Source organism: Pseudophryne corroboree, chromosome 10 (assembly GCF_028390025.1).
Source record: "Pseudophryne corroboree isolate aPseCor3 chromosome 10, aPseCor3.hap2, whole genome shotgun sequence".
NCBI classification, from domain to species: Eukaryota; Metazoa; Chordata; class Amphibia; order Anura; family Myobatrachidae; genus Pseudophryne; species Pseudophryne corroboree.
The window spans coordinates 155,209,655-155,235,352 of record NC_086453.1 but is presented as its reverse complement, the minus strand read 5'-3'; the positions used below and the strand labels follow the sequence as shown (position 1 = coordinate 155,235,352).

Sequence of the window (25,698 nt, the reverse complement as noted above, 5' to 3'; positions counted from 1 at the left end):
GCAGTTCTGCCCTGTCCGAATGGAAAATTAAATATGGGCTTTTGTAAGACAAAGCCGCCAATTCTGACAATCGCCTGGCCGAGGCCAGGGCCAACAGCATGGTCACTTTCCATGTGAGATATTTCAAATCCACAGATTTGAGCGGTTCAAACCAATATGATTTGAGGAATCCCAACACTACATTGAGATCCCACGGTGCCACTGGAGGCACAAAAGGGGCTGTATATGCAATACTCCCTTGACAAACTTCTGGACTTCAGGAACCGAAGCCAATTCTTTCTGGAAGAAAATCTACAGGGCCGAAACTTGAACCTTAATGGACCCCAATTTGAGGCTCATAGACACTCCTGTTTGCAGGAAGTGCAGAAATCGACCTAGTTGAAATTTCTTCGTGGGGCCTTCCTGGCCTCACCCACGCAACATATTTTCACCACATGTGGTGATAACGTTGTGCGGTCACCTCCTTCCTGGCTTTGACCAGGGTAGGTATGACCTCTTCCGAAATGCCTTTTCCCTTAGGATCCAGCGTTCAACCGCCATGCCGTCAAACGCAGCCGCGGTAAGTCTTGGAACAGACATGGTACTTGCTGAAGCAAGTCCCTTCTTAGCTCCCGAGGCCATTAGTCCTCTGTGAGCATCTCTTGAAGTTCCGGGTACCAAGTCCCTCTTGGCCAATCCGGAGCCACGAGTATAGTTCTTACTCCTCTACGTCTTATAATTCTCAATACCTTGGTTATGAGAAGCAGAGGAGGGAACACATACAGCGACTGTTACACCCACGGTGTTACCAGGACGTCCACAGCTATCGCCTGAAGGTCTCGTGACCTGGCGCAATACCTGTCCCGTTTTTTGTTCGGGCGGGACGCCATCATGTCCACCTTTGGTCTTTCCCAACGGTTCACAATCATGCGGAAAACTTCCCGATGAAGTTCCCACTCTCCCGGGTGGAGGTCGTGCCTGCTGAGGAAGTCTGCTTCCCAGTCGTCCACTCCCGGAATGAACACTGCTGACAGTGCTATCACATGATTTTCCGCCTAGCGAAAAATCCTTGCAGTTTTGCCACTGCCCTCCTGCTTCTTGTGCCGCCCTTTCTGTTTACGTGGGCGACTGCCGTGATGTTATCCCACTGGATCAATACCGGCTGACCTTGAAGCAGAGGTCTTGCTAAGCTTAGAGCATTATAAATTTGCTCTTAGCTCCAGTATATTTATGTGGAGAGAATTCTCCAGACTTGATCACACTCCCTGGAAATTTTTTCCCTGTGTGACTGCTCCCCAGCCTCTCAGGCTGGCCCCCGTGGTCACCAGCATCCAATCCTGAATGCCAAATCTGCGGCCCTCTAGAAGATGAGCACTCTGTAATCACCACAGGAGAGACACCCTTGTCCTTGGATATAGGGTTATCCGCTGATGCATCTGAAGATGCGATCCGGACCATTTGTCCAGCAGATCCCACTGAAGAGTTCTTGCATGAAATCTGCCGAATGGAATCGCTTCGTAATAAGCCACCATTTTTTACCAGGACTCTTGTGCAATGATGCACTGACACTTTTCCTGGTTTTAGGAGGATCCCGATTAGCTCGGATAACTCCCTGGCTTTCTCCTCTGGGAGAAACACCTTTTTCTGGACTGTGTCCAGAATCATCCCTAGGACCAGCAGACGTGTCGTCGGAACAACTGCGGTTTTGGAATATTTAGAATCCACCCGTGCTGTCGTAGAACTACTTGAGATAGTGCTACTCCGACCTCCAACTGTTCTCTGGACCTTGTTCTTATCAGGAGGTCGTCCATTTTCTTTGAAGACGAATCCTCATTTCGGTCATTACCTTGGTAAGGACCCGGGGTGCCTTGGACAATCCAACGGCATCGTCTGAAACTGATAGTGACAGTTCTGTACCACGAACCTGAGGTACCCTTGGTGAGAAAGGCAAATTTTGGGACATGGAGGTAAGCATCCCTGATGTCCCGGGACACCATATAGTCCCCTTCTTCCCGGTTCGCTATCACTGCTCTGAGTGACTGCATCTGGATTTGAACCTTTGTAAGTGTTCAAATATTTCAGATTTAGAATAGGTCTCACCTAGCCTTCTGGCTTCAGTACCACCATATAGTGTGGAATAATACCCCTTTCCTTGTTGTAGGAGGGGTAATTTTATTATCACCTGCTGGGAATACAGCTTGTGAATTGTTTTCAATACTGCCTCCCTGTCGGAGGGAGACATTGGTACAGCAGACTACAGGAACCTGCGAGGGGGAAACGTCTCGACATTCCAATCTGTACCCCTTGGATACTACTTGTAGGATCCAGGGGTCCTGTACGGTCCCAGCGTCATGCTGAGAACTTGGTAGAAGCGGTGGAGGGCTTCTGTTCCTGGGAATGGGCTGCCTGCTGCAGTCTTCTTCCCTTTCCTCTATCCCTGGGCAGATATGACTCTTATAGGGACGAAAGGACTGAGGCTGAAAAGACGGTGTCTTTTTCTGCAGAGATGTGACTTAGGGTAAAAAAAACGGTGGATTTTCCAGCAGTTGCCGTGGCCACCAGGTCCCATGGACCGACCCCAAATAATTCCTCCCCTTTATACGGCAATACATCTTTGTGCCGTTTGGAATCTGCATCACCTGACCACTGTCGTGTCCATAAACATCTTCTTGCAGATATGGACATCGCATTTACTCTTGATGCCAGAGTGCAAATATCCCTCTGCGCATCTCGCATATATAGAAATGCATCCTTTAAATGCTCTTATAGTCAATAAAATACTGTCCCTGTCAAGGGTATCAATATTTTTAGTCAGGGAATCCGACCAAGCCACCTCAGCTCTGCACATCCAGGCTGAGGCGATCGCTGGTCGCAGTATAACACCAGCATGTGTGTGTATACTTTTTAGGATATTTTCCAGCCTCCTATCAGCTGGCTCCTTAAGTACGGCCCTATCTGTAGATGGTACCGCCACTTGTTCTGATAAGCATGTGAGCGCCTTATCCACCCTAAGGGGCGTTTCCCAACGCGCCCTAACTTCTGGCGGGAAAGGGTATACCGCCAATAATTTTCTATCGGGGGAAACCCACGCATCTCACACACTTCATTTAATTTATCTGATTCAGGAAAAACTACAGGTAGTTTTTTCACATCCCACATAATACCCTTTTTTGTGGTACTTGTAGTATCAGAAATATGTAACACCTCCTTCATTGCCCTTAACGTGTGGCCCTAAAGGAAAATACGTTTGTTTCTTCACCGTCGACACTGAAATCAGTGTCCGTGTCTGGGTCTGTGTCGACCGACTGAGGTAAATGGGCGTTTTACAGTCCCTGACGGTGTTTGAGACGCCTGGACAGGTACTAATTTGTTCGCCGGCCGTCTCATGTCGTCAACCGGCTTGCAGCGTGTTGACATTATCACGTAATTCCATAATTAAGCCATCCATTCCGGTGTCGACTCCCTAGAGAGTGACATCACCATTACAGGCAATTTGCTCCGCCTCCTCACCAACATTTTCCTCATACATGTCGACACACACGTACCGACATACAGCACACACATAGGGAATGCTCTGATAGAGGACAGGACCCACTAGCCCTTTGGGGAGACAGAGGGAGAGTTTGCCAGCACACACCAAAACGCTATAATTATACAGGGACAACCTTTATATAAGTGTTCCTCCCTTATAGCATTTTAATATATATTCATATCGCCAAATCAGTGCCCCCCCCCTCTCTGTTTTAACCCTGTTTCTGTAGTGCAGTGCAGGGGAGAGCATGGGAGCCTTCCCACCAGCATTTCTGTGAGGGAAAATGGCGCTGTGTGCTGAGGAGAATAGGCCCCGCCCCCTTTTCGGCGGGCTTCTTCTCCGGAGTCTGTGATATCTGGCAGGGGTTAAATACATCCATATAGCCTCAAGGGCTATATGTGATGTATTTTTCGCCATACAGGTATTATACATTGCTGCCCAGGGCGCCCCCCCCCGCGCCCTGCACCCTCCGTGACCGCTGTGTGAAGTGTGCTGACAACAATGGCGCACAGCTGCAGTGCTGTGCGCTACCTGATGAAGACTGAAAGTCTTCTGCCGCCTGGTTCCGGACCTCTTCAATCTTCAGCATCTGCAAGGGGGGTCGGCGGCGCGGCTCCGGGACGAACCCCAGGGCGAGACCTGTGTTCCGACTCCCTCTGGAGCTAATGGTGTCCAGTAGCCTAAGAAGCCAATCCATCCTGCACGCAGGTGAGTTCACTTCTCTCCCCTAAGTCCCTCGATGCAGTGAGCCTGTTGCCAGCAGGACTCACTGAAAATAAAGAACCTAAAAACTTTTTCTAAGCAACTCTTTAAGAGAGCCACCTAGATTGCACCCTGCTCGGACGGGCACAAAAACCTAACTGAGGCTTGGAGGAGGGTCATAGGGGGAGGAGCCAGTACACACCATGTGATCCTAAAAGCTTACTTTTGTGCCCTGTCTCCTGCGGAGCCGCTATTCCCCATGGTCCTGACGGAGTCCCCAGCATCCACTAGGACGTTAGAGAAACAATAAAACTAGAAAAACTCCTATGGAGCTCCCCTAGCTGTGACCGGCTTCTCCGGCAGCGGCGGATTGGGACACCAGGACCCCGGATCAGATCCTGGGGAGCCGGGTCCCCTGCTCCCTGCATTGGTCGTTCACCTCCCCCACGCATGGCCGCTGCCACAATCTGAGCTTCTGCAGATTAGCAGTAGCTCACTAAAGCCGGAGCCGCGGTAGGGTCCTTCATTCCAGTCCTCGGCTCCAGTCCTTTTAGCTCCGCCTCCTGCACCCCAGCTCCTGCTCTGTCCTTCTCCTCAGCTGCTGCTGAGTGCCACTGCCGGGCTTCGTGAGGAGTTTTGCTGGTGAGTTTACTGGGGAGGGGGGAGAAATTCTCTGGGTGAGCACAACGGCCGTGTGTTTGGGGAGGTGGTGGTGGGGGGGGGGGGGGGGGGGGGGAGTAAGAATCTGCTGGGAGAGTGCTTTGGGGAACGGGGACGGGGGCATTATAGCAGTGAGTTTATTCTTATAGTACCAATGGGTACTCTTATGGTCCCTACACACTGATAGATCCACCACCAAGCTGCCCGACGGCGGATACGGCTGACGGGGCGACCCGGCGGCGGGGGGGCAGTGACGGAGGGAGTGAAGTTTCTTCACTCCCCCGTCACCCAGCTCCATAGCAGTGCAGGCAAATATGGACAAGATCGTCCATATTGGCCTGCATGCACAAGCAACGGGGCACCAGCGATGAACGAGCGCGGGGCCGCGCATCGTTCATCACTGGTGCCTCCACATTGAAAGATATGAACAGTATCTCGTTCATATCTTTCAGTATTATCTGCCAGTGTTTAGGGCCCATTAATGTAGCGCGAGATGAACAACAGAGTATTTTTGTTTTTTCCATCAGGATGAATAAATTATAGTAATATATTGTGTTAATATATTACAATAATTTATCCTGTGTCTTCATTTAAATAAGATGATGGTAAACAAGAAGTAATTAAGTTTCTTGGTTACCTCCTGCTGCAGTACATTAATAGTACCTTATCCTTACTGGTATATAGACATAGACGTACACACGGGGGAAGGGGGGGGGGGGGGGGTGCCTGGTGCGCACAGGCACCCCCTAGTGTCCAGCACCCCCCACACGCCACTCCTTCTACAGACGACACCGAGACCGGTTTCGATGTGGCTGTGACGTCACAAGCAGCCAGTCCGAGAGACCTGAAGTAATGTGTAAAAGGGGGCTCTGCCTGGAATAATGCGTTACTAGGGCTCTACCTGGAGTAATGTTTAAAAGGGGCCTCTTCCTGGCGTGATGTATATAAGGAGCGCTACCAGGTGCAATGTGTATAATGTGCTTTACGTGGTGCAGTGTGTATAATGTGCTCTGCCTGGCGCAAAGTGTAGAACGTGCTCTCTCTGGCGGAATATGTATTACATGCTCTACCTGGCGCAGTGTGTATAGGAGGTTCTACTTGGTGCAACGTGTGTAAGCGGCACCACTGTGTGGTGTAAGGTGAATTGGCACTATTATGTGACCACGCCCCTTCTATGCGAAGCCACGCCCCTAAAATTTTGAAGCGCGCACTTTATATTGCTGTGTGTAATTAGGTCTTCTGAGCAATAATCCTGTGCACTTGACAGACTCCACCCCCTCAACAGACACCCCTTCCACCCCCCATCCCCCCCCATTAGGGCTGCTTCCATAAATTGATCCCAATCCGCCCCTGTCTTCCGGGCACATTTTCTAAACTGAGTCTGGTAGGAGGGGCATAGAGGGGGGAGCCAGCCCACACTGTTAAACTCTTAAAGTGCCAATGGCTCCTAGTGGACCCGTCTATACCCCATGGTACTAATGTGGACCCCAGCATCCTCTAGGACGTAAGAGAAATATGATATTGCTTGACTACATACTGTTGATTTTTAACACCATTAATGTGATGCGATTACCATTTATTTATAAAATGTGATTGTGTCTTACATTTATGAATTTCACGTGAACAAAAACATTAACATATGTAAACAGACATGTGCTTTAGCATAACTCTAAGGCAGCAGCCACTTGCCTGCCAGTATGTCTTTTGGACTGTAGCAGGTAACCAGATCATCATCAAAGGACTAATGTAAACACATGGGTGGTCATTCCAAGTTGTTCGCTCGCTAGCAGTTTTTAACAGCCGTGCAAACGCTATGCCACCTCCCACTGGGAGTGTATTTTAGGTTAGGAAAAGTGCGAACGAAAGGATCGCAGAGCGGCAGCAACGTTTTTTTGTGCAGTTTTAGAGTAGCTCAATACCTACTCAGCGCTTGTGATTACTTCAGACTGTTCAGTTCCTGGTTTGACATCACAAACACGCCCTGCATTCGGCCAGCCATGCCTGCGTTTTTCATGGCACGCTTGCGTTTTTTCAAACACTCCCTGAAAACAGTCAGTTGACACCCAGAAACGCCCACTTCATGTCAATCACTGTGTGGCCAGCAGTGCGACTGAAAAGCTTTGCTAAACCTTGTGTGAAACGACATTGTTCGTTGTAATAGTACTTCGCGCGTGCGCATTGCGCCGCATGCGCAGAAGTGCCGTTTTTTTTGCCTCATCGCTGCACAGCGAACGAATGCAGCTAGTGATCAACTCAGAATGACCACCATGGAGAACATACAGAGGCTGTTGCAGAGTTGGAAGCAGATTGGGCGTACGGAAAACATCCATATACTGCACAGTATTTGCCCATATGCAGAAATTTAAGCAACTTAAGATGCGTCGAGTTATAGTATATGCTTCTGGTTCCCTACTGGTCATTATCATCTGTAAGCTCTTGCACCTGCCCTATGCTAGGCACATACTATACCCATCCAAAAGGTGTATATATGCTTACACTTGTCACTGAATTTTGCCTATGTGAAAATGCCCAGTCACAGCCCAGTTCTGTATCTTTATCTGTAAGTATAGATGCCATCAAAGTATGTATGGCGACAAAGCCCGTAAATGCGTGCAAACATTTTCTAAACATGCACATCCATAAATGGGCATCTGTTCAATTATGCATCAGTCCCACAATTTCCATATAGATAGTGCATAAATAAATGTATTAGAACCAATGGCCTCAGTGTAGTGAGGCTGCAATGCTATGCACCTGATAATCAACATACCTCCATTGCTGAGCTGCAGATCTTGGTCTGATGAGTCATCCGTGTTCCAAACATGAAAATCCAGTCTTAAGTCATCAAGTTGTCTATATGTTGCCATTGCATCCAGTTGAGTGACTCTAGCAAAGATGTCAACAGATGTTTTTAAAGTATTCCAATAACAAAAATTAAAGTTTTTGCGGTGTTCATAAGATTGCAATTGTGCCGATTATTTCAGGCTATTGTGCCCAGAGATCAGAGTGGCCCACCTGCCCTGTCAAAGTTACATCTTTGGTCGATACATACAAACTTGTGCCTTGGGGCTTATACTAGATCTAGTTATGCCCAGATGCGTCACTAGGGTTGGTGTCACCCAGTGTTGTAACTCATGGTGTCACCCCCACACACACACACATGGAACTACTCTCGTATCAGTCCATACAGAAACCCTGAGAGCAGGGGCTAAGTGCTAGGGTGTTCAGTGCCCCCTGTTCAGTGCCCTCCCTCTATACGCAATAAAGGGACAGTGTGTGCCGAAGGCACACACAGCAATAAAGGGGTGTTGTCTAACAAGGTAGGGGCATGACCACCAACAGTACCCCCAATTCAAATTACGCCACACATTAGCACAATCTTATTCACATTACACTGCACGTAGTGTCCATGATTCATAATGCACCTCATGTTACAACACACAGTACTGCCCCTTATACACAATACCCACAGTAGTGTCCCTTATACACATAATACCCACAGTCAGGACTGGCAACAGAAATCTTGGAGCCCCATACACTGATATCTCTGGGGCCCCCCACCCCCTAAACTCTACCCCCTTCTCCGCCTCCCAGGGATTTGTAAGGGGGGATTCCAGATATGTACTATATACACTCTTAGATAGATAGATAGATAGATAGATAGATAGATAAAATTGATTACACCAAATACAGAATGGCAGCACTCATAGTCTGTGTAGTAGCATAAAAAGTGAGTTTATTCCTCCTTCACCTCCTACCTTTTCGGGACAGAACCTGTCATCAAGGATCGGATACAAAAAAAAAAAAAAAAAAAAACACACTTTTTATGATTCTACACAGACTCCGTGCTGCCATTCTGTATTTGGTACATTGGGGGCATATCACAGGAGCAAGATACTCCTTTATGGCTAAGAGAAAGACATACATACATACATACATACATACATACATACATATCTGGAAACCCCCTATCCTCTTACAAATAACGGTTGGGTTGGTGGGCCTGATAATGATTTTCTTTTAATTCATTTGTGGGCAGCCAAGAGTGCACCCTTCACAAAGCATTCTTAAGCGCTGTGTCCCCTTTTATTGTTCCCCTGACCCTCAGGACCCCTAAGGGGACTAGGGGCCTGGTAAGAGTGTCCCCTTTGACCCCCCTGTCACCGCATCTGTCCACAGTACTAGTGTTCCTTAGACTATAACGCCCACAGCGGTAGTGTCACACATATTGCCCGCAGTAGTAGTGCCCCTTACCTATAACGCCAACAGTAGCAGTGTCACACATAATGCCCACAGTAGTAGTGCCCCATATACTAATTACATATATATATATATATATATATATATATAAAAAAGAGAGATCCAGAAAGAATGACACTGAAGGCAATAGTAATGATGAAACATAAGACTTGTATTAATGGGCAACAGCAGTTTCAGGGCATCTGCCCCTTCCTCAGGCCCAAATACAACAAAGAAAACAAACACACATGTAACACTTACCCTCCTAAATACCCCCAGGAACACCAGCCGCTGCGTCCTCACCACGCTTCCTCCCTTCCGGATACGGAGCCGCCAGGTCACTTCCGCTCATCGCGTCACCGTTGCCATGGTGATCCACCACTTGAGTCTTATCTAGGCTCAGCTGCGTGTCATGGGGTCATGTTGCCGCTTCCTCCTCAGTCAGGAACAGAGTGGGGGAACAGACAGTCGAAATGTACAGAAATGGATAGGTATTCTTAACAGATGTGCGTTTGACCTGATGGTCCTCATGATCGGAGAAGCCAATAGAGAGCTGGAGATTACCTGACACAAAATTGCTGCCTTTGAGAAAGAAAACAAAAAGGTGTTTGAATCGGACAGTTCAGAAGATTGGATACACAAAATAGAGTCTCAGTGCGACCACTATAGGCGTGATCTACTTAAGTTAACCGCAATAAAAAAATTACAGTGGATCAGGACTATGATGATAAAGTTTATAGGTGGCTGGTTGGTATGGATACCATGGACAAACCACGGTTTTCTCAAAGACGCAGACCCTGGCAGAGGTCAAAACAAGGCAGTAGGAGTGCCAAGTCAAGCAGTGATAGTGACTTTGCCTTCTCGGAAACAGATGATGCTGCTGGATGTGGCCCTTTAGGACAGGCCACACGAGATGGCCAGGGCCAGACCGACGCACTCCCACCCGTCGGGGTGGCCAGAACAAAAGGCGTCCGAAAAGCTGCGCAAAAGAAGACGAACACTTAATATTCAATTTGTCCAAGAGATCCATAACATCAGATGAGATCCGTGTAGCTTTGTGCCAACCAATGCACATGATCCATTTAACTGGTCCAGAGATCTCCATAAATTTACAAGGAAGCTTCGGCTGAAATAATTTTTTCAGAATACACCTAAGGAGGTTGGAAAAACCTCTATTTTTGATATTTTTCTAAAGAAATCATCTAGATCAAACTTTGACCCGGTCTCCTCTAATTCCTCTATAAAAACCTTTAGTAAACTCATGAATGAGTCAGTCAATAAGTATGTGGCAGCCACTGCAAAGATCAAATTAAATTGGTCTATCAAAGAACGAGAAACTTTGAAAAACCTCCAGACATACCAGGACATTGTGATCAGGCCACCGACAAAGGCGGTGCCTATGTCATCTTGGATCTTGAGTATTATAGAGAAGAGGCCCTGAACCAACTGGCGGAAGAAGGGGTATATCGTAAATTAAGAAAGAATCCTGTCCTAGAATATCCGTAGGAATTATTTACTATCCTGGGAAAAGCAAGGGATCAGGGACAGCTACCGGAGAAAGTGCATAAAGCACTATGTGTCGCACATCCGAACAGTCCATTGTTATATACGATACCCAAACTTCATCATCAGACTATGCTGCCTGGGAGACCAATTATCTCCGTGAGGGACTCGTTATACCAACCAGTGTCACAACTTCTCGATAGTATACTCCAACCCTTGTTACCAGTCCAAAGAACATTCCTGAAGGATACTAATACGTACATTTTGAAATTGCAGGGACTGCAAGTACTACCGCCGGGATGTTGATGTGCTGCCTTGATGTTTGCACTTCTATTCCTCACCAGGAGGGCATGATTGCCATGCAGGGATTTCTGGAGAATAATTTAGCACCATCACACTTTGACCACAGGTTGTTTCTTACACTGTTAGAGCTCACGTTATACAGAAATTATTTTCTGTTTGACGGTGAGTTCTACCTACAGCTGCGAGGGTGTGCCATGGGATCATCGGTAGCATCCTCGTATGCTAATACCTTTATGTTTTCCCAAGAGAACAAGATGTTCTTCATGGATCAAACCGTGGCTGATAATATCATTATGTACACCAGGTACATTGACAATGTTTTCCTGCTGTGGAAAGGGGAGGAGGGAGAGAGGCGTTTGATAGGCTTATGTGAGAAATCAATGCCTCACCTTCTCCCATTAAATTCACATATGCATGTGACGAGAAGGAGGCCACCTTTCTGGATGTTAAGATCACTTTAGTGCAGAGATGGGGAACCTTCGGCCCTCCAGCTGTTGTTGAACTACACATCCCAGCATGCTCTGCAACAGTTTTAGCATTGCCAAATAGCAAAACTGTAGCAAGGCATGCTGGTATGTGTAGTTCAACAACAGCTGGAGGGCCGAAGGTTCCCCATCCCTGCTTTAGTGGATGGCGTAATATCCACAGAAATTTTCTCCAAACCCACAGACAGGAACACATTGTTGATGGCCTCTAGCCACCATCCAGAACCCCATGAAGAGGGGTCTGCCCCTCTCGCAGATGATGGCACGCATCACAAGTGAGAAAGAAAAAATTCCTGGTTTATTGGATAATACTGTATGATTTCTAAATTTGTTGAAAGGGGGTATGATGGGTCACTATTACAGATACAAAAACAGCAGGTTTTGCAGATGTCCAGGGAGCAACTTTTGCACCCAATTAAAAAAGAAACCAGTGATATTCTGCCCTGGCCGAGTGATTTTTCAGCAGCTAGCCCCATTATTCTTAGGGCATCACAGGCCCTGTGGCCGATAGTGGCCTCTGACCCAGACTTACCGTCCTTCAAGAAGAAGATCAGACCTATAGCAGTGTTCAGAAGGGGGCTAACCTTCGAGATAGGGTTGTTAAAACAGACATCTCAGGAATAGGTCGCCCGAATGTTCAAATCAAACCCCCAGATATTACTGCTGCCCGAAGTGTGCTACATGTAGACACATGGTGGCCTGTAAGGAGATTAAACATCCACAGGGAGTTAAAATTCACAATCAGGCAGGTGATTACCTGCAGTACCTTGTATGTAGTGTATGCCATTGTATGTCCATGGGGTCTGCACTACATTGGGCAGACCACACATTAGTTTAGTGAGAGAATGGCTGCTCATCGTTCAGCCATCAAATTAATTTTGGAGAGAAAACCTATTGATCAGCCAGTAGCCCGGCACTTTAAAATGGCTGGACATACTTTGAATTTCCTTAGGTATTTTGGCATTGAACATGTGCCAGTAACATTGAGGGGGAGGGGGGGGCGATAGGGCCAAAGTCTTGTTAGAAAAGGAGACCCGGTGGATCATGAGGTTAGATACCTTCTGGCCCCGGGGTCTCAATGATAAAAATCAATTGGAATGTGTTCAGTTGAGATGCGTTTCCTAGATTCCAAAATGTAGTGAGTACTAGTACGGTACAGGGCATGACAGGCAATCTGTGAGGATAGGATTATTCTGAGCACAGAATATTAGTGTCGTGTAGGAGAATTTGTTGATTCCTTTCTCATGCTTTACATTTAAGTGAGGAGGTTGTATTTTTGTATTTTCGTATGGTCATATGTATGTGTACATTTGTAACTTTGCTCATCTATGCATGTTGATCTACTTCTCTGTATTTGTTTAAGTCTAGTCTGATAGTTTTTATTTGTTATTTATGTGTATAAGGAGGCATCGACTGTCTGTTCCCCCACTCTGTTCCTGACCGAGGAGGAAGAAGCAACAGGACCCCGTGGCACGCAGTTGAGCCTAGGTGACACACAAGCGGCGGATCACCATGGCTATATTGACGCGACGAGCAGAAGTGACCTGGCGGCTCCGTATCCGGAAGGGAGGTCACGTGGTGAGGACGCGGGGGCTGGTGTTCCTGGGGGTATTTAGGAGGGCAAGTGTTACATGTGTGTTTGTTTTGTTTGTTGTATTTGGACCTGAGGAAGGGGCAGATGCCATGAAACGGCTGTTGCCTGTTAATACAAGTCTTATGTTTCATCATTACTATTGCCTCCAGTGCAGTCCTTTCTGGATACACACACACACACACACACACACACACACACACACACACACACACACACAGTATATAGACAGGCAGATGGATCCGGCACTCAAACAGACCCTTGGCTGAGGCTCATGGTGCCCTTCTCAGAGGTGAATAACCCCCGAGCGGAAGGAAGCGGCACTCAGAGTCTTTTAAGCAGTGTAAAGGCAATAAACTTCTGCCGTTACACTGTTTAAAAGACTCTGAGTGCCTTTCTTTAGAATTTTATGACTCCTTACTTATATTTTTAATGCTCATTATTACCTAAGCCCTTTATATATTTTATATCCATCATCCTCCCCTCCTATTTTTTGCCCATCAACACCCTCACCCACCCCTAATATATTTTATGCCCATCACCCCCCCACCAGTTATATACTTTTAGCACATCAGCTCCCCACCATCCTCTTATATAATGTATGCCCATCTACCCCTTATCTATCCTACACTACCACATACTTTTTTAATGTGCCTTTAGTTGGCTGTAGCTTGGGACAGTTCTTCAAGGAATGCAGCAGGTTGCTTCAGGCAGCACAGTGATGGATGTAGCGCCAGCTGGGGACATATAAGCCTTGCCCAAATAAGACTCAAGCCAGGCCCAAAGTCGTTCAGAAGCCCGCCTGCCTGTACACTGCTGCGGCACTGCCGGATCCATACAGTCCCAATGCCTCTGCACCCCAGCCGACTCATGAGCCGGACTCAAACTCATTCAGCAGCCCGCCTGCCTGCACACTGCGGCAGCGTCGCCAGGTCCATACTGCCGCATGCAAGCAGCATTGCTGGGCACCTGCTATCATACTTGAATGTTGATAATGTAGCAGTGTGCTGACCTGGCCTCGGCTGTCCCTGGCTACCTGCATCTCTATGCCCCTAGCTGGCACTACATTCAGCACTGTGCTGCCTGAAGCAACCTGCTGCGTACCTTGAAGAACTGTCCCAAGCTACAGCCAACTAAAAGGTACATTAAAAAGAAAGTTCATTTTATACCACATTACAATGAGCAGGTCCATAGGCATAACCAGTGGCGTCATGAGGTGGGTGCGGGGGGTGCGGTCCGCATCTGGGGGTGACACCAAAAAGAGCTGCACACACACACCATCCCAACCACAGACTTGACAGACATGTCAGCGGTGGCACCCACACCCACTTCTCCCTGGCACCAAGCCTCTGCACCCCAGCCGACTCATGAGCCGGACTCACTTTTCTCCTTTGTCTCTCCCTCTCCTTTTCCTCCACCTCATTCCCCTCTCCCTCTTCTGCTCCTCGCCCCTCTCTTGCTCTCCTCCTCACTTTCTTGTCCTACTATCCTCCCTCCCTCTCACCTTCTTCTCCTCCTCCTCCTCCCTCCCTCTCTCGCTTTCTTCTTCTTCTCCTCCCTCCTCCTCCTCTCTCTCTCTTCTTCTTCTCCTCCGCCTCCTCCTGTCACTAAGTCTTATGTGATTGGGCAGCGGGGTGCGGGTGTGCACCAATTATATTATTTACATTATATTAAAATGCCCCTGCCCGTCCACCAGACCATCCCCTAGTAATGCACAGCTGCTGCCAATAAGCGCAGTTCGACCTGCTCCCCCAATCTGCAGCAGGCGGCTGGAGATCATAAGCAGCAGGTAGTTGGGAGTCTGGTTCTCAGCACCAGACTCCGCCAGCAGCACCAGTGCTGTATTTTAAGTAGGTCATGCGGGGATGAATGTGCCTGGCAATCTACTCGCATGCCTGGGCGCTCCTCTCCATACTCTTCCAGCCCAGGCAGCTGCAAGGTGAATGGGCTGCTGACTGCATCTCCGGCAGAATGAAGATGGTGGCCAAGAGCATGATCCTCCCCATCACTACCAAATACCTGTTGAGGCACTGATGGGTAATGCACTAGTTTCTGGGCCTCTATAGTATGTGTATTTATGTCACTGTGTGTGCACACTTTGCCCTCCCCTGCCCATTGCAATGACAGCAGGTGTGATGGGGTGCTTCAGCTGGATTGGCACCCAGGCACTTAAAAATGGCATATGGCTGCACAGAGGCCACCCTCCCTGGTCCCACTGCCCTCAATGTACACTGCAAATCATGCCTGTCATGTTTATTTATTATTATTATGCAGAGGCATGGTAGACACAGCAAGAGGGAGTCTGCACCGATTTTAGTTGCCCCATGGCCCCCACAACAAAGCTTAATCTGGCCCTGGCAGCAGCCAGCCCGTGTCCGCCACTGCTGCCTGCGCTTCCCACTTCCATGTGATCAAACTAGACCACAACTCCAGGGAGCCGTGGACAGAAAATGATAGGAAGGCTGCGGGCATTGGCGGTGGCGGCAGTGGACTGAGATGCGAATTAGCAGCAGGGGGCCGGGGTGGTTGATGGTGCCAATTTGGTAGGACATTGGTGGGGGCGGCAGCCATTGGCGCGGGCAGCGGCCATTAGCGGCAGTGGAAGTGAGCATCGGCTTGGGGGTTGGTAGCAGGCATCGGCTCGGCGGTGGTAGGGGTAATCGGTGGGACTCAGTGGACATTATGGCTGCAGTGCCTCATCAGTCACTGACCTCACCGCACGCCACTGACATACATACATACATACATACACATACACACACACACACACACACACACACACACACACACATATATATATATATATACTGCTCAAAAAAATAAAGGGAACACTTAAACACAATGTAACTCCAAGTCAATCACACTTCTGTGAAATCAAACTGTCCACTTAGGAAGCAACACTGATTGACAATCAATTTCACATGCTGTTGTGCAAATGGAATAGACAACAGGTGGAAATTATAGGCAATTAGCAAGACACCCCCAATAAAGGAGTTGTTCTACAGGTGGTGACCACAGACCACTTCTCAGCTCCTATGCTTTCTGGCTGATGTTTTGGTCACTTTTGAAAGCTGGCGGTGCTTTCACTCTAGTGGTAGCATGAGACGGAGTCTACAACCCACACAAGTGGCTCAGGTAGTGCAGCTCATCCAGGATGGCACATCAATGCGAGCTGTGGCAAGAAGGTTTGCTGTGTCTGTCAGCGTAGTGTCCAGAGCATGGAGGCGCTACCAGGAGACAGGCCAGTACATCAGGAGACGTGGAGGAGGCCGTAGGAGGGCAACAACCCAGCAGCAGGACCACTACCTCCGCCTTTGTGCAAGGAGGAACAGGAGGAGCACTGCCAGAGCCCTGCAAAATGACCTCCAGCAAGCCACAAATGTACATGTGTCTACTCAAACGACCAGAAACAGACTCCATGAGGGTGGTATGAGGGCCCGACGTCCACAGGTGGGGGTTGTGCTTACAGCCCAACACCGTGCAGGACGTTTGGCATTTGCCAGAGAACACCAAGATTGGCAAATTCGCCACTGACGCCCTGTGCTCTTCACAGATGAAAGCAGGTTCTCACTGAGCACGTGACAGTCTGGAGATGCCAAGGAGAACGTGCTGCTGCCTGCAACATCCTCCAGCATGACCAGTTTGGCAGTGGGTCAGTAACAGTGTGGGGTGGCATTTCTCTGGAGGGCCGCACAGCCCTCCATGTGCTCACCAAAGGTAACCTGCCTGCCATTAGGTACCGAGATGAGATCCTCAGACCCCTTGTGAGACCATATGCTGGTGCGGTTGGCCCTGGGTTCCTCCTAATGCAAGACAATGCTAGACCTCATGTGGCTGGAGTGTGTCAGCAGTTCCTGCAAGACGAAGGCATTGATGCTATGGACTGGCCCGCCCATTCCCCAGACCTGAATCCAATTGAGCACATCTGGGACATCATGTCTCGCTCCATCCACCAACGCCACGTTGCACCACTGACTGTCCAGGAGTTGGCGGATGCTATAGTCCAGGTCTGGGAGGAGATCTCTCAGGAGACCATCCGCCACCTCACCGGGAGCATGCCCAGGTGTTGTAGGGAGGTCGTAAAGGCACGTGGAGGCCATACACACTACTGAGACTCATTTTGACTTGTTTTAAGGACATTACATCAAAGTTGGATCAGCCTAAATCTCTGTGGAGTGTTGGGCACGAAAGCCTGACTGAAGTGGGTCCAATAAGTTGTGGGAGTTAAGAAAGTGTGTAAGGAGAGTGTAGGCAAGTCTCAAGTAGCTTGGAGGGACTGGGTAGATGAGAAATGGGATGGTAGTTAGAGAGTGTGTTTGGGTCAGAGTTGTGTTTTTTTTTAGAATGGGAGTAATCACTGCATGTTTAAACAGAGAGAGAGAGAGAGAGAGAGAGAGATTTTAGTTAAGGTTGGGATAAGCACAGGATACAAAGTTTTACTGACCTGTGAGGATAGGAGAGGTAGTGGAGTAGGAGGATAAAAAGTGTTGATACTTCCTCTTCACTTGTGGGATCAAATGAAGAGAAAGTGCCAGAGGGTTCAGGTAGGGAATTGAGCAGGTCACTGGCTGAGTTAGAGCATACCATTTCATCTCAGATTTTATCAATCTAATCCTTGAAGTAGGAAGCACGGATAGTAGCTATTGGGGGAGGTGAGGGAGGGTAAAGAAGTGATTTAAATGTATTAAAAAGTCGCTTGGGGTTGGTGGCATGATAAGAGAGGAGAGATTGGAAATGTGTTTGTTTGGCAGTGTCCAGGGCCTGACGATAGGAGTGGTAGGTAGTCTTATATGTGAGAAAGTCACTTGGATTTTGAGATTTCCGCCACTGAAGTTCTACTTTACGTGACAGTTTTTTTTTTTTTTTATAATCTGATTTTTATTGAAAGAAAACAAAGTACATTGAAAACATTGTGTTCAAATACAATAGTCTCAGAAAGCTAAACCGGAACTACGCTGTACTGAATGTATAGAAGATGAGTTGAGCTCAGCCAGTTGAGTATCCAGAAAATTCTAAACACTTGTCATTCAATATCTCAGTACATCCCAAATTACACAATAAACATTAAACTTTCAACTTTATAAAGCAAATAAAAAGGAGAAAGGAAGAAGGAAAGAAGAGGCAGGAAAGGAGCGAAGGGGAAAGAGAAAAAGAGAAAAAGGAAGAGTAGGGGAAGCACCCTGGGGAGGGTACCGATAGGAAGGTGTAAACAATGTCAGGAAACCACCTTAGCCACAGTATTACGAGATGTAAAGTTTGTAAGCATCTGTCGTTTTAAAATCAAGCCAGGAAGCCCAGGTAGTCCTAAAAACTGATAATCGGAAAGTGGAGGTAAGGAGTAAGTCTTCCATGACCATATAGATATCTATTCTGCGGAACCAATCCCTCCTAGTAGGTGGGGATGAGGACTTCCACCGTACAGGTATAACTGCACGAGCTGCGTTACAAAGATGTTTCAGCAGAGATTTCTTATAACTGGAGACAGGAATCGAAGAATGACCCAAGAGCCAGAACGCAGAATCTTCTGGAAGCTGAACACCTAAGATCTCGGTTGAGATCTTTATTACCTCGTTCCAAAAGGGTCTCAGGCGTGGGCAATTCCACCATATGTGAATCATCGTACCTATTGATGAGGAGCAGCGCCAACATTTATTTGAGGCAGCAGGGAACATTGTGTGCAGAATAGAGGGGTATCTATACCATCGGGTGAGAATTTTGTACTGGGTTTCTCTAATATGAATACATATGGAGCTAGCGTGCGCTTTGAGGAAGATAGATTCCCATTCCTCCTGTGAGAGTGTTAAACCAAGATCTTTTTCCCACGCGCGGGCGAAAGACGGTTTGGTGTCAGTTTGTGCGTTTTGTAGTATTTTATAAAGAGTAGAAACGGAGTGGGCTAGGGGTTGGGGGGATACACAAAGCTTTTCAAATAGAGTTAGTTCACGGGAAAATGCCAATCGCGCAGGGTTAGTTAATATAAAATGTCTGACTTGCAGAAACTTCCAAAAGTCCGTCTGAGGTATGTCCCAATTTTGCCTGATCTCGGAGAACTGTTTCACCTGAGACGCTGCGATCAGCTGGCCAACCCTGAAGAGCCCCGCCTCAGTCCAATGAAGAAAATGCTTGGGGTTAAGGCCGGAAGGGAACTCATTATTAGCTAAAAAAGAGGTCAGTGGGCAAGAAGGGGAAGAAATGGAGGGCAGACGTCGTAAATTTTTCCAAACGGCTATTGTAGGAGAGATCGTTGGGTGGGGGGGAGAAAGCTTCGCAATATGGGGTAACCATGGGAAAATCTCAGGATGTCGTAGCATGCAAGACCCTTCAAGTTTCACCCACTGTTTGATATCCCCACTCTTGGTCCAGTCGAGCACTCTATTCAGTAACACCGCATGATAATAAGTTTTGATGTTAGGTAGTTGAACACCACCGGAACCAGTAAATCTAGAAAGAGTGGCATATCCAATTCTGGGTCTTTTACGGAACCAGATAAACTGTTGAATCAGGTGTTGGATAGACTGGAACCAAGAATTCGGGATAGAAATCGGTAGGGTTTGGAAGAGGTACAGCAGCTTTGGGAGAGTATTCATTTTAATGACATTAATTCTCCCTAGCCAGGACAGGCGTTTGGAATGCAATCTACTAAAATCATTACGAATTAGGGATAATATTGGCGCGAAGTTTAGGGTGAACAGTTCTGAAAGATTATTTGTTAATCTAACTCCCAGGTAGGTGATGCAGTGAGAGTTCCAAGAGAAGGGGAATGCGTGTTGAAGGCCCCTAACCGCAGCGGGGGATGCAGAGACATTCAGGGCGGAGGATTTAGAGTAATTAATTTTAAAATTAGAAAGTTTGCTAAAGGTGTCAAATTCTCGCATAAGATGAGGGAGCGAAACAGCGGGGTTGGATATGACCGCTAGGAGGTCGTCAGCGAAAAGTGCCAGTTTAAATTCCTCACCATCTACCCGAGGGCCAGAGATATTAATATTTTTCCTAATAGCTCTTGCTAACGCCTCAATACACAGTACAAAAATCAAAGGGGAAAGGGGGCAACCCTGTCTCGTGCCGTTGGTGACACTAAAGGAGTCTGAGAGAGTACCATTAATCCTGACCCTGGCGGTAGGAGTGGTGTATAAAGCCATGATTCTATGGAGCGCGATAGGTCCCAGGCCAATATGCTCCAGCACAGACCTCATAAAGTCCCAGCCGATCCGATCAAATGCTTTTTCAGCATCCGTCGAGAGCAATACTGTGGGTAGTTTTCTCAAGCAAGCCAAATGTATCAAATTCAAAATCTTTGTGGTGTTATCCTTAGCTTCCCTACCGGGGATGAATCCCACTTGATCTCTATGTATTAGGGAGGGGAGAAGGTTATTCAGTCTGACAGCCATGAGTTTAGCGTAGAGTTTTAAATCAACATTCAACAGGGAGATGGGTCTGTAGCTGGAGCACAACGCGGGATCCTTACCTTGTTTAGGAATCACTGCAATATGTGCCTCTAGGGATTGAGGGGAAAAATGTGAGGTAGCAGAAATAGCATTGTAGGCACGAAGCAGTAAGGGAGCCAAACTATCCTTAAATGTCTTGTAATATGCTATAGTAAAACCATCCGGCCCAGGACTTTTACCGGACGGAGTTAACGAGATAACATGGTCTAATTCTTGTAGGGTGAATGGACGCTCCAGCAGCTCTATATCTGTCGTTGAAATAGTGGGGAAATCCGTGGCCAACAAATAATTCCGAATTTGAGGTAACATTGACAAAGGGTTAGGGTAATTTGAGGATGTAGCTAAATTATAAAGGGTGGAGTAATACTGCTTAAAACAAGAGGCAATTTCTGGGGTCTTGGAGTGTAGAAGGTCATTAGCATCTTTCATTGCACTGATAAATGAGGCAGAATGCTGTGCACGTAAAGCACGTGCCAACAGTCTGCCAGGCTTATTACCCCATTGGTAAAATCGGTTTCGACATTTACGCATGGAGTGTAGCGCGGTGTCAGATAGCACTTTATTCAGTCGGGCTCTAACATCAGTTAATTTTGCATAAGTTTCTCCAGACATAGAAGTTTTATGATCAGCTTCTAGGGTATGTATCTGTTGTAAGAGGGCATCGATGAGGGCCTTTTTCTGTTTTTTCACATGCGTACCCAGTTGAATCAGTTTACCCCGGATAACACATTTATGTGCCTCCCACACTACAATTTTGGACACGTCAGGCGTATCGTTCAGGTCAATGTAATCAGACAAGGCCTTTTCGAGTTCCCCCTTACAATAAACATCTTGCAAAAGAGATTCATTCAAACGCCAAGACCATTGACCTAAAGTGGGAGTTTGGAACGAAAGAGACATAGAAATAGGAGCGTGGTCTGACCATGTGATGGGACCTATATCAGCATCTAAGAGAAGGGGAAGATGTCTATGGCTTAAAAATAGGTAGTCTAAACGTGAGTAGACCTGGTGGGGGTGAGAGAAAAAGGAGTAGTCTCGGGCAGTAGGGTGCAGGACTCTCCAGGAGTCGGCCAGCTGAAGCTCGTGGAAGACTTTCCGAACTTGGCAATGCTTGCGCTTCGAAAATCTAGGGGCTGCGTTAGAAGTATCTACTGTGGGATTTAGAGACCAATTACAATCACCTCCCAATACCACTATGCCCTGCAAGAGAGAGTCAAACTGAGAGAGGAGTGATGCAAAGAACTGGGGTTGGGCTTGATTGGGAGCATACAACACAATAAACGTGAAAGTTTGTTGAAAAATCAGACAGTTTAGCAATAGTAGTCTACCTGGTACCAGTCTGTGGGCCACCACGTCCGTCACACTGAGTTTTTTGGAAAATAAGATTGCTACCCCTTTTGTTTTACCTTCCGGGTTGTTGCTAAAGAAAGAGAGAGGGAAGTGGCGGTCTGACAAGGAAGTGGGCCTCAGGCCTGTCTTAAAGTGTGTTTCCTGAATTAGGGCTACATCTACCTTGTCCAACCATAATGATCTAAGTAGTTTGGATCTTTTTTCAGGTACATTAAGTCCTTTAACATTAAACGAGGAGATTTTAATTCGGTTAGGAGCACTCATAGTGTCCAAATAAGGGGGTCAGCAGCATGGTTCCCAGGGAAACTACCATAGAAGGGAGACAGAGATATAGAGAGAGGAAAGAGGAGTTGGAACAAAAGAAAGGAAGAGTAGAGAAATAAACCATTATGAAGCACCCGCCGTGGAGACCGCGTCCCAACTATAGGATCACAGCTCCAAGGAATAGTGTTATACTAAGCGGGTAGGGGGACAAGGGAGTCGTCGTCAGAAGACGCAAACATCGAAATGCAAGTACGAACATCTTAGAAGCATTCACAAAAAAAAAGGAACATATAGCTATCTAGCACCAGAATACTAGGCGTAACATTTAAAGACCATAACCACCACACATGTAAAAGATAACGTTGCAAGCTCAACTAAAGAACCAGGAGGGCCACTTAGAAGGATCTCAGCCCCATTGAGAGGCGGAGTAATACACCAACTGAAAAATCCAGGCGGTAGAGAACGCCCAGTCAGGTATCAACCGCAGTGGAGGACAATGCGACAGCGGTCGGAGCCTTTTTGGCATAGCGGACTGTCTGCCAGGGGGGGCCTCTTTGTTTATGTTGCGGCAGTTGTAGTTGCGGGACTTCCGCCTCCCAGGCTGGGATGGCCAATTCCGGCAGTCCCAATGCAGCACAGAAGGACGGTAAATCGGAAGAATTTTGCAGGAAGAATACTTTCCCAGAATAAGAAACTTGTAGGTTGAAGGGGAATCCCCAGCGATATTTTAATTGTCGCTTGCGTAATTCGTCTGTCAAAGGTTTCAATGTCTTGCGTAATTGAAGTGTGTGCCAGGACAAGTCCTGATAAAGGAAGATCGGCGTTCCATTAAATGCCACTTCATCTAGTTGGCGCACTTTGCGCATAATGTCTTCCTTTTGCGTGAAATAATGTAGGCGGCAAATTACGTCGCGGGGTTTGTCTGAAGGAAGTCCACGAGGCTTAAGAGCACGGTGAGCCCTATCAAAGACAATCTCAGTGTCAGGTTCATTTCCCAGCAGTTCATTGAAGATCTTCGTGAGAGCGTCAATGAGACCTGATTGCGGGACATCTTCCGGGAGGCCCCTTATACGGATATTGTTCCGACGTCCCCTGTTATCCATATCCGTCACCCTATTTTGTAGGGAGCGTATTTCCATGGTTTGGGCTGTGAGGATATCCTGCAGGGATCGAAAAAGTGTATCGGAGGTATCTTGGGTCTCCTCAACAGCTGTCAGCCTGTCCGATAATTGTGATATATCCTTCTTGACAGTCGCCATTTCCTGTCTAATCGTATCCTGAAGATCTTGTTTAGTGGGGAGTGTTTTAAGAAACGAAAATATTTCCTTTAGTTCGTTTCTCTCCCATGATGGAGGAGGAGCAGGGCCGCCTTTGGACAACGATACAGGCGAGGAAGAGGGCGAAGAAGTAGGACTGGCCGCCATTGATTCTTGATCCGTCTCGGTCGTTGCCGGCTGGAGATAAGGTCTAATGGTCGATTGTGATGAAGGGTTTTTTAGTCGAGGTGTGGAATTGGTCTGGGATGATTTCCTGGCTTTGGTTCTGACCATAATGTAGGTATATAGCAATAGAAGCGTAGTTTGGTCTGAACTGTGGAGTGGTAGTGGTGCAGAGCTACATTAAAATGCGTCTATCGAGCAACGACTCCCATCAGCCTGGCATTACTATATCATTGGGGAGCCAGGATCACAGCAATGCGTAGGAATGTAGAGATCACATCTCCAAACAGGACCTGCCTATTTTGCCCATACAGGGAGGCAGGAAAGCTATGTATGGAAGTGGTACTATAAATCCCCTGCAGCTCGAGGACTAGGCACTTTAAGGCACCAAGGCCAGCAGAAACAGAATACAGGGTGAGGAAGTCTCTAAGAGGGGGCTCTGTGTGGACCCCTGCCCTGCAAGCCAGTCTCAATGCTATAATAGAACACAGGGGATGTCAGCCCCATATATTGAAGTCCGGACTCACCACATCCAGCAGTGCCCGGGAGGATCTCTCTGCAGACGGGCTGCAGACTTCAGCAGGGTGTGCGGGCAGCCAGGGGAATCTGTGTCTGCAATTCGCGGGAGGAAGATGATCACTCCCGTGGAGCTCCGCGCCGGCCGCGGCCCGCCGTCGGGAGCGGCCCGGAACTCGAGGCCGCGGCTTCGGCGGGCGGGTAAGGCCTCAACTGGCGGTTTGTATTGAGGGGGGTTCTGGGCTCCGTGGAGGCCTCGGGCAGCGGTGTGAGAGGACTCAGGGGGGTGCGGAGGGTAGTCGCCGGGGGAGGCCGCTGCCTGTGTAGAATTCCGCTCCGGGCGCGGACAGCCTCTGGGGGAAGTCCGGAACTCGAGGGCCCGGCTTCCAGGAGTGGTGAAGGCCTCAATCGGCGGCTCGCAGAGTAATGGTCCCCGGGCTCCGTGAGTGCTGCAGGGAGCGGCAGGGGGGGTCCCAGTGTCTGGGGACGGATGCAGGGTCCCCACCTACGTGACAGTTTTAGTAGGTGTCTTGTCGATTTAGAGTGCCATGGTTGGCATCTAAGCCTACGTGGAGTGTGATGGGTAGCTGGAGCCACTTCATCAAGGGCACTCTCTAGGGTCTGGTGCAGGTGGGATACAGCAGTGTCAGGTGTGGTAAATGTAGAGATTGGTGAGAGCAGTTGTTGCAGAGAAGTGGAAAGTTGGTAAATGTATATTGTTAGTATTTCTGCGGGTTAGAGGAGGCTTGCTTGGTTTTAGTGTGCTAGAATTTAAAGTAATAGAAGAGATTTTGAAGGTGATCAGGTTGTGATCAGAGTGGGATAGGAGTGTTAATGAATTCGGAAACTGAGCAGAGCCTGGTGAACACAAGATCAAGGCAGTGGCCCTCCTGGTGAGTAGAGTCGTCGGACCATTGGGTTAGGCCAAGAGAGGAGGTTAGAGAGGAGTTTGGATGCATGAACAGATTGTGGACTGTCAAGAGCTATATTGAAATCGCCCATAATGATGGTGGAGATGTCAGAGGATAAGAAGTGTGGGAGCCAGGCAGAAAAATCTTCTTGAAATTGTTGTTTAGGTTGCCCATGAGGGCGATAGATAGCTGCAACACGTAGAGAGAAGGGGTTGAAAATCCTGATAGAGTGAACTTCAAATGATGTGAATGCGAGTGATGGAACCTGAGGTAGAACAGTGTATGTGAAAAACTGTGACAGTAAGATTCCAACCCCACCACCTTTACTATTATTAGACCTAGATGTGTGTGAGAAGTGGAAACCACCGTGTGACAGTGCTGCAGGGGAGGCAGTGTCTGATTGTGTGAGCCATGTTTCTGTTATAGCCAGCAGATTAAAGTTGTGAGATATGAAGAGGTGATGGATGTTAATTTGTTACAAACAGAGCGCGCATTCAATAAGGCACATTTTAGTGACTTGGAGGGGGATGGGAGACACGTGATATTTATTAGGTTAGATGGATTTCTATGTTGTTTTGAGACAGCAGAGTGTGAGAGGGAAAGGTGGTTGGGGCCTGGATTTGGTGATATGTCACCAGCTAATAAAAGCAGAGGAGTGTGATAAATATTGGTGGATGTTTGCGAGTGTTTATTCTGGGGGCCAATTGTGGTTGTCAAAGTACTTGCCGAGAGGTAAGTATAAAGCACATGAGTGTTTAAAAGAGGGGAGTGGAGAATAG

At 47.7% G+C, this 25,698-nt stretch overlaps 1 protein-coding gene across 1 annotated transcript in view; it reads right to left on the bottom strand.

Annotated features, from left to right (window-relative positions):
• The window catches only part of KASH5 (KASH domain containing 5), a 1,087,213-nt gene that overhangs the window by 993,204 nt on the left and 68,311 nt on the right, over window positions 1-25,698 (bottom strand). Inside the window, exon 2 of the mRNA XM_063942893.1 lies at window positions 7,644-7,759. Coding sequence (XP_063798963.1) covers window positions 7,644-7,740 — 97 coding nt within the window. The 5' untranslated portion in view covers window positions 7,741-7,759. The remainder of the gene's footprint in view (window positions 1-7,643; window positions 7,760-25,698) is intronic.